The 17,235-nt window shown below is 37.0% G+C and overlaps 1 protein-coding gene across 6 annotated transcripts in view; it reads left to right on the top strand.

Annotated features, from left to right (window-relative positions):
• The first annotated feature begins 411 nt into the window (after positions 1–411).
• sik2a (salt-inducible kinase 2a) overlaps positions 412–17,235 on the top strand; it is a 51,237-nt gene continuing 34,413 nt past the window's right edge. For 2 of the 6 annotated variants that reach the window (XR_014206140.1, XM_082170092.1), the window contains exons 1-4: positions 412–1,577; positions 2,821–2,937; positions 4,402–4,465; positions 8,667–8,828. Coding sequence is in view for 5 of the 6 variants with exons in the window: in XM_082170092.1 (XP_082026218.1) it covers positions 1,440–1,577; positions 2,821–2,937; positions 4,402–4,465; positions 8,667–8,828 (481 nt within the window). In the remaining variant the exon portion in view is untranslated. Of the gene's footprint in view, positions 1,578–2,820; positions 2,938–4,401; positions 4,466–7,406; positions 7,494–8,625; positions 8,829–17,235 lie in introns of those variants that run through there. The other 4 variants (XM_082170094.1, XM_082170096.1, XM_082170093.1 and 1 more) reach the window with 4 other exon arrangements.

Below are 17,235 nucleotides of genomic sequence, written 5' to 3' on the forward strand. Positions count from 1 at the left end.
GAATCTTGGTGTGACACTAGAGTCAGACCTTAGTTTCAGTAGTCATGTCAAAGCAATAACTAAATCAGCATACTATCATCTCAAAAATATTTCAAGAATTAGATGCTTTGTTTCCAGACAAAACTTGTGCATGCTTTCATCACCAGCAGGGTGGATTATTGTAATGGACTCCTCACTGGCCTTCCCAAAAAGACCATAAGACAGTTGCAGCTCATACAGAACGCTGCCGATTCTGAGCAGAACCAGGAAATATGAACATATCACACCAGTCCTCAGGTCTTTACATTGGCTCCCAGTTAGATTTAGGATTGATTTTAAGGTATTATTACTGGTATATAAATCATTCAATGGCCTAGGACCTCAATACATTGCAGATATGCTCACTGAATATAAACATAAAAAAACAGAAAAAAAAGAGAACATAACAGCAGAAGCCTTTTCTGACAGCAGGGGTCGCTATCTGACAACATGCCCAAGAGTCAGGTGAGCGAATATCTACAGATGTTTTAATACATTTACAAATATTTTTATTTAAATTAAATTCTAAATTTTATTTTATATCATATATAGACCTAATATATTTAATATATTTTAAAACAATTATATTTTTAAATGGAAAAAAAAATCAACATAATTCTATCTAATATAGATACCCAAATGTAGATTCAAAGTTGTATTGCAAAAATCGCAAAGCCATTTGGTATACATAATAGATTAGGGTTCCTTTTTCTATACTGCGGTGTTAAACACTTAACAAATTCTAAATATGAAGCAATATAATGATGTCAGCTGCATTTCAAGCACAGAGAAAGCATCTCTATCCATGTGATTCATTCATTCATTTATTTATTTTTATCTATGACAGTTGTTTTTTGCACGCATTGAGCAAAACCAGACCTCTATGAAAAACGTATGCTGCACAAATGAATTAAAATGCGTACTTGTCGGCGCAACTATTTATGTTGAAGAAGATGATGGTTTTCATAAATGTAAACCATAAAATGCATTTAATTTGTTGAAGGTCAAATGTACGCAACCGAGTTGAAGTGTTAGTAGAGATCGCAATTTGATTTGAGATTGACGTACACAGTGGATAAGGTTGTCTTGGTGACATGCCGCGACGGACATTGAAGCCGCTTTGTGAGATCCGCCCCTTTATAAAATCCCTTCTGCACTGACGTCAATGCATGTCGAGCGCCAGAACATCATTCCGCGCATCAGAGCGGAATGCGCTCTCATTTCAGTCTCATTTCAGTCATGTAGAGCCCTGATCTGGGAACGAAGAAATGTGCAGGAGCCCTTGCCACCCATATGCCCCATTTGCATTTTAGCTTTGGCATTAGAAATCATACCCGCCACTTCAATTGCTTTGTAAGAGCAGGTGAAGGTGGTCAAACCATCCACACACACATCTTTATCCAGTAGTTCACTAGAAAACTATGGTCATGGCCGCCCAGGACCAAAAGCCGTCGCAGCGGGCACCGGTTCGCGTGGGATTTTATGATATTGAGCGCACGCTGGGAAAAGGCAATTTTGCAGTTGTGAAGCTGGCGAGACATCGCATCACAAAATCTGAGGTGAGTAGCCTAATATACGCACACACACTAGTGTTTTCAGTGTGCATGCGCTAATGTGCATTGGAAACAACTTACATTTACACTTTTATCTGTGTTGTAAGAAAGAGAAAGAGTGTAGCCCATCATTGTTAAAACTAAATATTTTGTAAGTTGTATTTTGGTCTGTGACAAATGGGATCAGCGAGATGAAAAATATATATCATTTTAAAAATGCAGTTTTTGTCAAACATGTGCCAAGTTCTAATATTTGTAATGTAGCTACTCATGTTGGTTTTCAAACAGTTTTGAAAAACGTTTATACCATATTGTACAAGACAAAAATGTTACTTCTACAATGACTTACATCTTGAGTACACGTGTGTGTGTGTGTGTGTGTGTGCATAATTTACGTGTGTGTGCATAATGTACGTGTGTGTGTGTGTGTGTGTGTGTGTGTGTGCATTTTAATTAAGAATTATTTAAATTAAAAGTTTTTTGTGAAATAAAACAGGCTCTAAAGGGGTCCTCTGATTTTTGTCTCATGCATTAGGCTACGTTTTAAAATATATTTTTGAATAGCTTAATAGATCCAAAAAAAACAACAACCGTGACCTTTGATATGTAGGGCACAGTGGCAAATCATAAGTATAAAAACATATTTTTGCATGTTCAGGTCACTGTTTTAAATACATTTATTTATTTACTTTAAATAAACTAAAATTTTCATTGCTTGATTTGTATTTTCTGTAAATAATCGGATCTGCCCTTATGTCTCGTCTGTTTAGATTAGTATTACATTGTTGCTGTGCCAGGGTCAGTTTGCACTGAACTTGAGTTTTAGAGTGACTGCAGTCAAGATCAATTCAGATAAAACCAAACAAGTGCAGACTCCCACCATTTCTCACTTAGAAGCAAAAGTGGAACAGCTGTATATCCAGTTGCAGTTGCATGATTTTTTAAAAGATGCTGTAAAGACATGAGACAGGAAGCAGTCTGTGAGCAATGCTTTTATGCTAGTTTGAAATCTTCCACAAAAAAACATCAACTTTATTACAGTTAAGTCATATACTCAAATGTCATACCTTAGTGGTCTTTTAATTTTTTTTAAGCTAATTGGTCCAAAATTATGACTGTTTCATTGTATTGTTGTGGTGCAACTCGGTGACTAATCCTTTATTTTTCTGGAAACTATAAATAATTCATGCATCAGTGGCTTCAAAATAAAAGCCCAATAGACATAACATTTACATTTGCTGAATTGCAGGTGGCCATTAAGATCATAGACAAGACCCAGCTAGATGCGGTGAACCTAGAGAAGATCTACAGGGAGGTGGAGATCATGAAGCTGCTGGACCATCCTCACATCATCAAGCTTTACCAGGTACTGCATGACCATGCGTGTGAATATTGTGTGTATAATACATTTTTGATAATAACCCATCAGCTGCCCAGCTATTTTTGTTTCTTACCTGTATTAGCATTTGTTCCATGAGATTTTTCTAGAGAATAAGGCCTGTTGAATCCAGTGGTTTCGGCTGGGAGCTTTATAGGGTTAGTCTTGTCATGTTATGTAAGATTTTTAGGTCACTCTGGGCCTGGATGCTGATGCAGTATCAACAGTTACACAACACAAATACAGCATCAGCAGCAGTCCAATCATGACAGTGGTCATATTGTGATTTGTCTGTCTGTTATTATACATAGAGCTTTCTAAAAAAAAAAAACTGCTCACGGTTCCTTTGGCAGAGTCAACTGGGAATATCAGTAACCTATAGAAATCTACCAAATGCCCACATGGTCATTAGTTCAACACTTGACGTCACAACCAGGCAAAAATAGTTCTATGAAATGAAGAAACATTCCCTTACAAAAAATAAGATTATGTTGTGATATCATGGTACAAGTATGGTAGTAGATACAATGGTACACTGATATACAGTACTAGTCAATGTTTTGGACACAACTACTTTGTTATTTCTAATGCCAGTGGATAATGATGATAATAATAATAATAAATATTATTATTATTATTATTATCTACTGGTGTTGTTTCATATTGTTGTTGACATTTATTCATTTAAAGTATAATTATTTTTATTGAATAATAATAATCATTTTTATTATTATTATCCACTGGTTTTGTTTCATAGTTTTGTTGACTGTTATTATTTATTTTATAGCGTATTATTTGTTTGTTTTTGCTTATTTTTTCAATAATAATAATAATAATAATAATATAAAAAAATAGATAAAATAAAATAAATAATGTCAATTAAACTATGAAACAACACCAGTGGATAATAATACTCATTATTATTATTATTATTATTATTATCATTAATATAATTAATGAATACATAATAGAAATCATTATTTCTAATCTATCAAATAATTGATAGACAAATTATTTATTTTACACAACTTTTACATTTTCATTATTGTATTTATTTATTGTATTATTTGTTATTGTATAGATTGTATTTGTCTAGATTTTTTTTCCTCTCAAAAAAGTCTCAAACTCAAAAGCTTTTTAACATCATGAGGAACAGAAATGGTTAAAACATTTTATGACAATATATTTACATTGATTTTACTCCAATGTACTTCAGAAGGAATGTTAATGCAATGGTACTAGTGCTCTCAGAGATAGGACAGCAGTGTAGAGAAAGATAGCTTACAGAAATATTACACCTATGTATCTAAAATGTGTGAACATTATAGTGACAGGTGGAAATGCTGTCCATCTGTGCACTTGTGATTTGAGGTTTTTGTGATATGAATTGCATTGCCATAGCATTCCACATTCATGCAATGGATAAGAATCACGTCTCTTCTCTTTCATTAGGTCATGGAGACCAAAAACATGCTCTATCTAGTCACAGAATATGCCAGAAATGGAGAGATATTTGGTGAGTGTGTCCGTTTCATTATATGTGCAGACAAACACTATTTCATTGTGATCCATATATTCACCCCACACTGTAAAGTATTGCATGTGCAGTGAATGCATGCCTGCAGTGGATTGAGATGGTCAAACCACATTTCTGCATATTTCATCCATCTATACACTGATTCACTCACTTAAAGCTAATGGATGAGCTGAGCAGAAGCTATTTTTTGTCCTCTGATGGCACCTGTAATGGAAAAAGGTCCTGGTGTTTTAGATGAGAGCTACGTGACCAAAGAAACAATCATCTCACCCATAACAGCCCCATGCAGTAAAGCTACAGTCATACTTGAAAGACAGTGAATGAGATTTATAGCCTCATTAAGGGGCAAAAGGTTGCCTTTTGACAAAGCAAGAGAGAGAATATGATATGACAGCTGCTGCCAAAGAAGAGGAATAAGATAATAATTTACAGAGACATCCTTATGATTTTGTCAGTACGTCTTCAGTTGTGTTAATATACTCCTCATATTTGACAACATGCGTACTTTGTTCTTAGCGCACGTACTGCGAGAGTCAGCACTAAATCTATGCAGTGACGCTATGTTTACAATAACATACTCTTTCTGCAGTGTACAATATATGAATTTAATTAGAATATTCTCCTGAGAAGCCAAAAAAATATATACCATTTTAGGTTATGCAATATGTGGGTAAAATGGCTATAAATGGGTAATCCCATTCAATACAATGTATTTATATCCAAAGAAGTGTAATAATGGGAGTTATAATTGGCAATATTTAATATTTCATAGAAATAATGATATATAATTTATTTTCCTATTAATTTGTTGTGTATCTCCCAAAATACCTGATAAACATGATTTAAGTCCTGTTATTTAAGTCCATGTATGAAATCAATGCCCTGTTTTGTAACAGAAAGTTATATTTTGATTAGAAACCCCATAACATTTTCCTGAGATGTTGATTTATGATAAACAATTTGAAAAATAGTCAGATTTAAATGATAATTCCAAAATATAATAATATTTCCATAAGAGTGCTAAATTTGATCACTAAAGTAGTGTCAGTCATTTTTAGAGACCAAGGAGAAGTTGTTGTCATGGTGAAACCTCCAAACATTTGGTATCTCTGAAAAGACCTGAATGTTGGAATCTCTGATAGGTGGATCTCACATCGGGTCCCGGCGGGTCACAATACACACAATTCTACCGTTATTTGCTGTCCGTGTGTTCCTCTTTGCGAGACACAAATAACTTTTGTGTAATGAATTCATCAAGCGCACCATCGCACAGAGAAAAATACACAAGTATAATTAATTGTATGGACTGTGGGCACCCACCGGCAGAAACATCATTTGACACATATGGTGAGGAATACTGTTTCCCAGCGGAAATGTCAATGTGTCATGTCAAAATAAGTAGAATAAGTAAAATAATAAGTAAAATAAGTAACTTTTTTCCAGAATCTTTTGTTGACATAAAAGGATGTTTTTATTATCAATTAGGATGTATTTATGTTCAATTTCATGTTATCTAAAGCCTTTATTTATAGATGGATGTTCTTGATCTACATTTTTGTTGATCCTGGAACAACATTCCAATCAGCCAATCAGATTTGAGGGACAAGTTTAGAGTTTATGTCAAGTTTAGACTTACAACCAGGGTTAGGTGCTTTTATTTACATATTATTTCCCTCTGATTTTAGGGATAATTTATGGGCAGGTTTAGGGGTAGGGACAGGGTTAGGAGTACATTTTCTGACAAAGAATGTTGTTCCAGGGTCAACAAAATATGTTGATCCAGGAACATGTCTTACTTGGCAAAATCATGGTGACCATTTATAGATATAGGTAGGAACTCACTCATAACTCATAACATAATCTTGAGTAGCATATACAATTTAGCGTTCTGTACTTTATGGTAAAAAAGGCCCATCTAAACAAGCACGTTCATAACTGAAAAAGCGTTATTCATGGATTGACAATAAGGTTTTTAGTTTATATTGAGTTCAATTCTGTAATGTTATAAGTTAAAGGTAAGTAATAACAGCAAGGAGGCAGTTTAACAGAGACTTAAAGGGACGGTTCACCCAAATATGAAAATTCACCCTCAAGTTGTTCCAAGCCTGTTTGAATTTCCTTCTTCTGCTGAATACAAAAGAAGATATTTTGAAGAATGTTGGTAACCGAACAGTTGATGGGCCCCATTGACATACAGTATCTGTTTTTCCATACCATGGAATTCAGTGGGGTCCATCAACTGTTTCGTTACCCATTTTCTTCAAAATATCTTCTTTTGTGTTCATTTTTGGGTGAACTATCCTTTTAACTTTAGAATACATCAGAGTACATTCATACAGGTAGGGTGTTTTTTTTTTAGGTCAGAGTGCCCTTAATGCTGCTGTACATCACTTAATTTTTTTTTTTTTTTACTTTTGTCTGCTGTTTGCTCACCTCCTTTTCACTTGAATCATATCTGTATTTTTTATGTTTGATCTGCCCAGTCATTTTCGTTCATATTTCCCTCCATTTTGGATGTTCCATTTTTGTTGGGTTAAAATATCATGTGTGGTATGATATAGATTAATGTTAAATTTCCTTATCCTACCTGCTGGGTGCAAATGATATGTTGTCATATAGTCAATCCATGGGGATGTGAAGCCATCTGTCAACTCAATATCGTACCATCCTACTCGTGCTGCACACTGCCTCGCATTCGCATGCACAGCACACCCTTTGAAGTCTCCTACATGGCCCGTATGACGCACACATGCATACGCATGCAACTGGCATCTCCATGCCCTTGTCAACTGATTAACTCAGAGGACTGCTGTTTTATCAGTGCTCGACTCGCATTTCAAGCAGGCATGGCTGACAATCAGGTCCTCTTTTGAATGTGTGGTCAGCTGTGGATGACAGGCAGGTTTTTTGTTTTAGGAGGGAATGAATATACAGGTTGTTTTCGTTGGATTTGAAATTCATGAAAAGCTGGTGGTTGCATATTCACGTCACTCTGACATAGCAGAAGGTATTATTACACAAACACCTGTGATGCATGAAAAAGGACATGAGAAAATAATGTGTTATAAAAGGGGTCTTTGTTTGTGGAAATAAATTTCCCTTAATCATTTGAGAAAAAAAGATGAAAACATACAGTACCTTTCAGAAACATATCTGAACCAGTGTTATTTTTGTTAACTGTTCAAAATGGTTTGCATTCAGTGAAACAAAGCTGAAATAAAATATATAGTATTGATACAAATACTATACGGGGAAACCTAAACAATAATTAGAAATGTTTCCTTGACAACTAACTAAAATAAAATAAGTTGAAGTACTACAATTACTAAAACTGAAATAAAAATAAATGAAAGCTGAATATAAATAAAAAAAAAATTAAAAAAATGTAAATGACAAAAGTATGGAAGCTTGTCTATGCCACAGAATAAAAAATATTATAATATATAATATTATAAAATATATAATATATAATATTATAAAATAATAGAAATATTTTATAATGCTCAATTACGTTATAAATTCAGAATTGCAAGATATAAACTCGCAATTCTGAGAAGAAAATTCAGAATATATATCTCACAATTCCGACTTTATAACTCACAATTGCTAGTTTATATCTTACTTTATAACCCATAATTGCGAGTTTATATTACAAAATTCGGAGAAAAGAAAGTCAGAATTGTGAGATATAAACTCGCATTTATGAGGGAAAAAAAGTATTTTTTCTTTAGAATTGGACTTTTTAACCCACAATTGAGAGTTTATATCCCACAATTCTGAGAAAAAAGTCTGAATTGAAAGAAAAAAGTCAGAAATGCGAGTTTAAATCTGAAACTGAACATGAATTGATTTTGGCACAACAAACTACCAACATTATAAAATAAAAATAATTTAATTTGAAGTAAATTACTTGCATTTCAATTTATTTCAAATGACTGTGATGAACCCCAGCTGTTCAACTTTAAATAGATTTTGTTCGCTGCTGTATTTTTGTCAAGTCCAATACAGTATTTAATCAGGACTACTATGACCAGTCCTGTTAAACAGATGTTCCCCTGCCCTTTCCCTGCTCATTGTCAGAATCTGCATACCATTTTCATGAAAAATTCATGACTGTGACATGTTGCCTGGATGTGCAGATGACGACCCAATAACACCTGATCCCTGTCTGGCAACACAGACTACCTGGCCAGCCGCGGGCGGCTCAGCGAGATGGATGCGAGGAGGAAGTTCTGGCAGATCCTCTCAGCGGTGGAGTACTGCCACGAACGCAATATTGTTCACAGAGACCTGAAGGCTGAGAACTTGTTACTGGATGCTCACATGAATATGAAGATAGCAGGTAAGAGATGTACCTTTCCTTGTGTAAACATGGTGTTGTGATTGGTGTCAGTGACACCAACTGGTTTGTAAGCGATTTCTGAGGAATTATTGAGATATTTGAAATCAGTCTCTCCCTTTATTGCTCCATCTCCAAAATGCACGAACACGCAATGCAAGAAAGGATGTCTCTTTATCATAGCTGAATCAAAGCAAAATAATGCAAAGATGATGAATGATTGACAAGAACAAAAATGAAAACAAGAATGTATACAAGCTGATGTAGTACTCGAGTCCGGTCTCGGACTCGAGAGTCCGGACTCGAGACCGATTTCTGCTTTCTCGGACTCGCCTCGGACTCGACCCTTCAAAGACTCGGTCTTGACTCGGACTCGACCCTTCAAAGACTCGGTCTTGACTCGGACTCGGCATAGGCGGTCTCGTCCCCATCACTAGTCCACTAGAATACATACCACTAGAAAAATTGTATTTGCTCTGCATGTCCTAACTATGATTAAAAAAGTCAGGGTGGGCTTAACATGTTGATGACAGAGCAGCACTGTTGAAGCAGTTTATAAAAATAGGCAGAGGGCTTAATTTGAGCCGGAACACGCCGGAACATGTTCCATCACCTCCGACGTTGGATCCGGAACCTTTTTTATTGGATCCGGCACCTCCTGTGTCACTATGGAAAATTAATTGCCTAAATGAAAAAAATAAAATGATTGTTTGTGTAGTGTTCAATGTTTTTATTTGTCTGGTTAGTCTTTATTCGCCATTGAAGTTGCGATCAAGCTGTCGCAAGCTGAAGCTGTCATCAAAATGTTAAGCCCACCCTGACTTTTTTAATCATAGTTAGGACATGCAGAGCAAATAAAAAGTTCTACAAAAATCTTGTGTTTGCATTTGCATTACATTGAATTGTTATTTCGACATAATATCTTGTTATTTCGACATAATAAGGGGACATTCTAATTTGCATTAAGCCACATTAAGCGTTCTTATAATGGTTTTCTATGGTAGGAAAATGCTTAACGTGTAATTGCGTTCATATTCTGGGCTCATCTGATTTTTTGTACATAGCATAGCCTACTTTGTTATGATTTTAGTATCATAATGATTAATAAATGCATGCACAATTATCCGTGAACTTGATTTGAACAAATGCCTTTCAACTTGTGTGTGCAAAATTCAGAATTAAATGAATGTGCAGCAATTTGTACAAATAGAGAGTCTGTAGGCGTACTATACTGTTGTAGCCATTAAATAAGAACGTTTCATATTTGTTAAAATATTATAATGTTATTTCTTTTCCATTTATGTTGATTATGAAAAGTGAACAGCACGAGTAAGATAGGATGCGCAATATGAGACATGGAGTGGGTCAGACAAGATTTTGACCACTTCATTAAGTTTTGTTTTGTAAAAAGCCTTTCTTTAAAGTGAATTTCGTTTTGTATAAATTGTATCTTAATTTGTATCAATTTTTCATCAACCAATTGCCTGGATTTAATGAATAAGAAGCAAATATAACAGACAATATAATCATGGAGGCGTCTGCGCGGTCTCTTGCATTGCACGTTAACTGGAGCGCATATCTCATCCTAACTTAACGAAACTCAGTGTATGCCTCTCACAGACATGAGAAATACATCAAATACACAAAGCTTGAAATGTCTTTAAACGAAATAATTCAAAACGAAAAAAGAAAAAGGCTACTCTCTGATTATGTAATCCATTATGTGCATTTCTCTCTATAGGCGCGTTCACTACGGATAGCCTATGGCGATCGTCAACTTCATCTTTACAGCCGACACTGTCAGAAAACACTAGTTTATTAATAAAAATCATGTACGCGTCACCGGATTTACAAATGTACATCTTGCTTGTTGCACGCACACATATTATGTCGAAATAACGAGATATTAAGTTGAAATAACATTATTATTAATAATAATAGCCTACATCTTTTAATAATAATTCATAATTCATAATAATTTAATAATCATAATTGAATATTCAATATTTAGTGGCCAAGTTTTGCGCAGCTCCCCCTGTCAATGATCTAGCACCTCCTCAGCACATGCGTTAAAAATTCTCTGGCGCCGCCCCTGCAGAGAAGCTACATAGGCAGTGTAATTTTTTATTTATTTTTTCGTTACCTCCAACCCCCGTTTTGAGTCGCTCGGACTCGACTGAATTTGAAAACCAATGGACTCGGTCTCGACTCGGACTCGACCCTTCAAAGACTCGGTCTTGACTCGGACTCGACTAAATTTGAAAACCAACGGACTCGGTCTCGACTCGGACTCGACCCTTCAAAGACTCGGTCTTGACTCGGACTCGGCATAGGCGGTCTCGTCCCCATCACTAAGCAAGTGTACAAGCAAGACAAACAATGACACTGAAAACTGTCCTGTTACTATATAGCTAACATTCAAATAACAGCAGATCTTGGTTCTGTGAAACATAGCAAAACCAATGTTACTCACGTATGGAGCAGAAGCAACACAACCTTGGCATCCGTTTTCAGGTTTTCCTGCTTGGCTCTCTCCAGCGCTGGAAAGCTTTTTCTAATATTAATTCGGGTCCTAAAGCTCTTGTCTGATCATACCCCTTCCTTTCCAGTGGTATTCCTCTGACCTTTTCTCTTTTGTAATGTCTCTCAGACATCTCTCTTTCTACAGTCTTTCTTCAAATCTCCCTCTTGCTCACTCTCTCCTCCCCCATTTTGAGTGTAAATGCCCCCTACTGCTGATTGGCTACAGGTGTGTTGTGGTGCTCAGTCTGATCCACTTTTAACAGTGTTTCTCAGAAATCGCTTACTGCACCTTTAGACGTTTCTTGATGTCGAAATTCTTTTCTTCTACTCTGTTTAATATGATGAAACAACTACAAGTCATTTGTTGACTTCTATGTAGAGTGTAAGCTCTCTCTTGAGCAGTCTGAAATGTGAACTTCTGGCTCAACTAATAGCATGAGTTTGGGGCGGGACTATCTGTAATAAGCTTTTTAGTGGCTGTGGGGGCGGTTGGAGTGTTTTGGATAGGAAATCCGTTCGGTGCAATCTGGCGCAGAAATATCACTTTTCAGGTTTTACCTTGAGTTTCAAGGGCAAACATTAGCAATGATTAAGCATGTGGAGTGCAAGATGAGAAAGTTAGATTGAGCAAAAAGAATGATATGTGAATGAAAATTAAATCTACTGTTCATGTCAAAGAGTTCATATACCATGTTATATGAGTGAAACTATTATAGTTTGAACTATTTTTTATTTGTATACTTTCAGTATTCATGTTAAGTTTTAGTACTATTATTGTTGTGTTTTGTCATTTATATTACTTTTTGTGGTAACACGTTACAAGGTTTCATTTGTTAGCATTAGTTAACATGAACTTACATTGCAAAATACTTCTGAAGCATTTATTAATCTTTGTTAATGTTAATTTCAACATTTATTAATACATTATTAAAACAAATAGTTGTTTTCTGTTAATATTTTTAATTGACCTTAGCTAACATGAACTAACAATGAACAATTTATTTGTATTAATTAACATTAACAAAGATCAATAAATACTGTAACACATGCATTGCTCATTGTCAGTTAAAGTTAGTCAATGCATAAACTAATGTTAACTGGGACCTTATTGTAAAGTGCCATTTTTGTTTTGCTTTTTAATATAGTTTTTATTCATTTTATTTCAGTTATAGTTATTTTAGTGCATCAAGTTAAACTAAATGAAAATGAGAAATGTTTCCTTGGCAACTAGCTGAAATAAAAAAAGTTTAAGGTTTTTCAATATTTTATTTTATTTCTGTTAATGTTTATTTTAAGGAACGGTTTTAGTTAACTGTAATAATCCTTTGTCATATTCATTAAGTACTTAGAAGTAAGTAATTAGACATTACATTTTTTATGCTTTTATATTTATTTAATTTGTTCTTGAAACTGAAAACAGCTACTTCAATTTCCTGAAGATTTTCTGCTTTATCTTGGAATAAAAATGTGTAATTGCCCGATCCTCACTGGCTCTGGTGCATTTCACAAGTCAAATCAGATCTTTTTCTCACAGTACGCACGCACACACACACACGTACACACACATAATGCCAGCCAAAGTCTATCAGAGGATCGCATATTTACTCAGTGACATCAGTTCAAACTGGATTTAGTTGCACAGTTCATTCGTTAAACACAGACGTACTCCTAAATTAGAATGACCACAACTCATCCAGTACACTTTTCACGTAACCCTGTTTGTACACTGCAAAGCTATGGTGAACTTGCCTTGGGAAATAAATCTATTATGTAACATAATAGTTTTTTGAATACTATTAGATGTTTTGAGTATCTGAGGAAGTGTGATGCGCACTACTGGGAGATATATTGACCAGATGATTAAATGGCCAGTAGTTAGCCATTTTGATTATCTTTATTACCCAGTATCTGTGAATGATTGACCTATTGACAAAAGTGTGTCACATTTTAAAGGATTAGTTCACCCCAAAATGAAAATTTCCTAATAATTTACTCACCCCAATGCCATCCAAGATATCCATGTCTTTCTTTCCTCAGTGGGAGAGAAATTATGTTTTTTGAGGAAAACATTTCTGGATTTTTCTTCTAACAATGGACTTAATTGGTTTCCCGCGTTTTTAAGTCCAAATCAATGCAGTTTCAAACGTCTTTGAAGTGTTTAAACGGGCTGTACGCGATCACAGCTGAAGAAGAGGTTGTTATCTAGCGAAACGATAGGTCATTTTAAAAAAATATATAATTTATAGACTTTTTACCTTCAATAGTTCGGATTGAGCTGATCAACAAACGGACGGGGAACTACGTCATCACGTTGAAAGGTCACGCCGGCAATACTATTTGAACTACTATTCCTATTCATCAGAATGTTATTCATATACTATTCATATTCATATTCACTGAATACTATTACTATATATAATAGCAAACAATACTATTTGAACTATCCTCCTACGTACGGTCGCATTGTAAACAGTGGGCGGCGCCATTCCATTCTGCCCGGCGCCGGCGTGACCTTTCAACCTTTCCCTGTCCGTTTGTTGATCAGCTCAATCCAAACTCATAATCATCAGTCGAGCTGGGCTAGAGGTCGACGAGAGGTTTCCCTCCTTTCGTTTCTTTTGCCTAGGCGCGGCAAAAAGACAGTTCCATTGTTTCCGGTTCTTTGCCAACTCGCTGATTTCCTTTTCGCTGAGAGTGATCATGCTTTTGTCGGTGATGTGGCGTGATATTTGTTCACGGTACGATGTTCGTGGTGCCCCGCGCCTGTTTGTTGGTTTGATCTGTGACTCATATAAGATGAAACGTTTGACCGGTTCGTCTTCTGCCATGCGAATGCAGTGGCCTGTGAACTTAAGCTGGCGATCGCATATAGTTGTGCTTATTGGCACCTGTTGAACCGTCTCGTATAAATGTTCATTTGTGATATGATCGTTCTTCTGGTCTATACCAAGCATGATGCGGTAACAGTTTGTTGCATATGCGTCGAGTCGATTCGCTAGATGTTTAGTGAGGATCCATGTTTCGCAGCCATAAAGCAAGATGGAGATGCAAGCGGCTTTGAAGAGTCGAATCTTGAAGTTGATCTTGGTCTTGGGTGCTTTTAGGATGGATTTGAGTTTGTGAAATGCTACCCAAGCTAAACCGATTCGAACATTGACGTCTTTGTTTGTTGATCCTACGTAGGCGCCTAGGTATTTGAAGTCATTTACGATGGCTACCTCTTGGTCATCTATCTTGAGTGCGGGAGCATGAGTTGCATCTTTCTGTATGTTCAGGCGCATTTGCTCGGTTTTGTTGATATTTATCTCTAGGCCTACTTGGCGTGCTTGTATTTTGAGTGCGGTGACTTGTTTTTGTTGTAGCTCTGCGTTTCCTTCAAGTAGGGCGATGTCGTCGGCAAAAGCTAGGTCATTCACTTTGTGACTTAGCACGCGAGTTGATGCGCGTAAAGTTCTGTAACTTCCGTCTGTATCCTTTCCTTTGTGTGTAAGATATCCAAATTCGTTAGCTGATAGTTTTGAGACATAGTCGATGACTACGATGAATAGAAATGGTGCTAAGACATCACCTTGAAGTACACCTGCTGTGATTTTGAATGGCTCGGAGCACTGGCCTTGCAGGTATACTTGGCTTTTCGAGTCATCGTACAACACCCGAATTGCATCAATGATCTTTGCTGGAATGCCGTAGTGTCGGAGGATGGCGAACATCATTTCTCTGTCGATTGAATCGAAGGCCTTCTTGAAGTCAATGAATGTGATGTAAAGTGGGATATCTTGTGCATATGCTCCATCCATTATTCGTCGCAGAATATGAACTTGCTGAATGCAACTGCGGCCTGTTCTGAAGCCTGCTTGGTTCTTTCTGAGCCTAATGTCGATAGGCAGACGAATTCGATTTAAGATCATGCGATTGTACACTTTTGCTGCAATTGATATCAGGGTGATTCCGCGTCAGTTTGTCATTAGCTGCCGGTTTCCTTTCTTCGGCAGAGGTATGATGAGATTCGATGTCCATTGAGTGGGTTTTCGTAGACCATTTAACAGATATAGAGCAGCTCGTCGACTATGAAATCGCCGCCGTCTTTGAGCACTTCAGCTGTCATTGCGTAGTCTGGTCCAGGCGCTTTGTTGCGCTTTAGGTCTTCGATTGCTTGCTCTATCTCGGATCGATTGAATTGAGCAGTTTTGATGTCAGTACAGTCGGGTGATGGAACTGGGTGGACTGTTTGATCTGCGTTTTTGTTTTTGTTGTTTAGCAGTGAATCGAAGTACTCGCGCCAGCCTTTGAGTAGATAGTTTTTATCTTTGGGCATTGATCCATCGAGTTTCTTTACTTTGCTTGGGTCGGCCTTATTGTCGTCACCTGAGATCTGATTGACGATCTTCCAGGTTTTGCCATGTTCTCTCTTCTTGTCTGCGTTCTCAAGCGCTTCAAGCAGGTGGCCGAGATGCACTTCTTCGTCATGTGTGAATGCGTCAGACACTTGGTTCTGCAGGCTTTGCCACGTCATTTTGTGCGAGGGCAATCGTGTTCGCTTGTACTTTGCTCTGACCTTGTTGCAGATGTCGAGTAGTGTGAGAGTTTCAGCAGTGACCCAGCTCGCAAACTTTGCTTTGCGCCTCTTTCCAAGTACTTAAATCCGAACTATTGAAGGTAAAAAGTCTATAAATGATAAAAAAAACAAATTAAATGACCGTTTCGCTAGATAACAACCTCTTCTTCAGCTGTGATCGCGTACAGCCCGTTTAAACACTTCAAAGACTTTTGAAACGGCATTGATTTGGACTTAAAAACGATGGTAACCAATGAAGTCCATTGTTAGAAGAAAAATCCAGAAATGTTTTCCTCAAAAAACATAATTTCTCTCCCACTGAGGAAAGAAAGACATGGATATCTTGGATGGCATTGGGGTGAGTAAATTATTAGGAAATTTTCATTTTGGGGTGAACTAATCCTTTAAGTCAATTTTGTGCAAAATATGAATTAAGTTTCAACAGTGTTGCGTCCATGTGCATTCATATATACATAGATGAACCAAAAGCATTATGACCAACTGCTCAATGTGCTGTTGGTCCTCCATTTGCTGCCAAAACAGCGCAGAGCCTCCGAGGCATGGACTCCACAAGAGCCCTGAAGGTGTGCTGTGGTATCTGGCACCAAGACGTTTGCAGCAGTTCCTTCAAGTCCTGTAGGTTGTGAGGTGGAGCCGTCGTGGATTTAATTTGTTAGTCCAGCACATCCCACAGATGCTCAGTTGGATAGAGAATTTGGAACCCAGGGCAACACCTTGAACACTTCATCATGTTCCTCAAACCATTCATGAACAATATGTGAAGTGTGGCTGGGTGCATTATCTTGCTGAAAGAGGCCACTTCCACCAAGAAACACCATTGTCATGAATGGGTGTACCTGGTCTACAAAAATGATTAGGTAGGTGTTACAGTTACATCCACATGAATGGCCGGACCCAAGGTTTCCCTGCAGAACATTGCCCAGATCAACTCACTCCCTCCACCGGCTTGTCGACCTCCCACAGTGCATCCAGGTGGCATTACTTTCCCAGGTAAACGGCGCACACAGACACGGCCGTCCACGTGATGTAAAAGAAAACGGGACTCATCGGACCAGGCGACCTTCTTCTACTTCTCCAAGGTCCAGTTCCAATGCTCATGTGCTCAATATTGTAGCCATTTTCGACGATTGACAGGGGTCATTATAGGCACACTGATTGTGAAGCTACGCAGCAGAGTGTGAAGCACTGTGGGGTAACATTTCTCCCATAACCATCATGAAAATGCAGTAAATTATTTTACTGCCATGCAGTAAATTCTTTTGGCTTGGACCAGAGGGGATAACCTTTGTTGCCCTTATGCATCGATGAGCC

Source organism: Leuciscus leuciscus (genome assembly GCF_965113295.1).
Source record: "Leuciscus leuciscus genome assembly, chromosome: 5".
In the NCBI taxonomy this organism is placed as follows: Eukaryota; Metazoa; Chordata; class Actinopteri; order Cypriniformes; family Leuciscidae; genus Leuciscus; species Leuciscus leuciscus.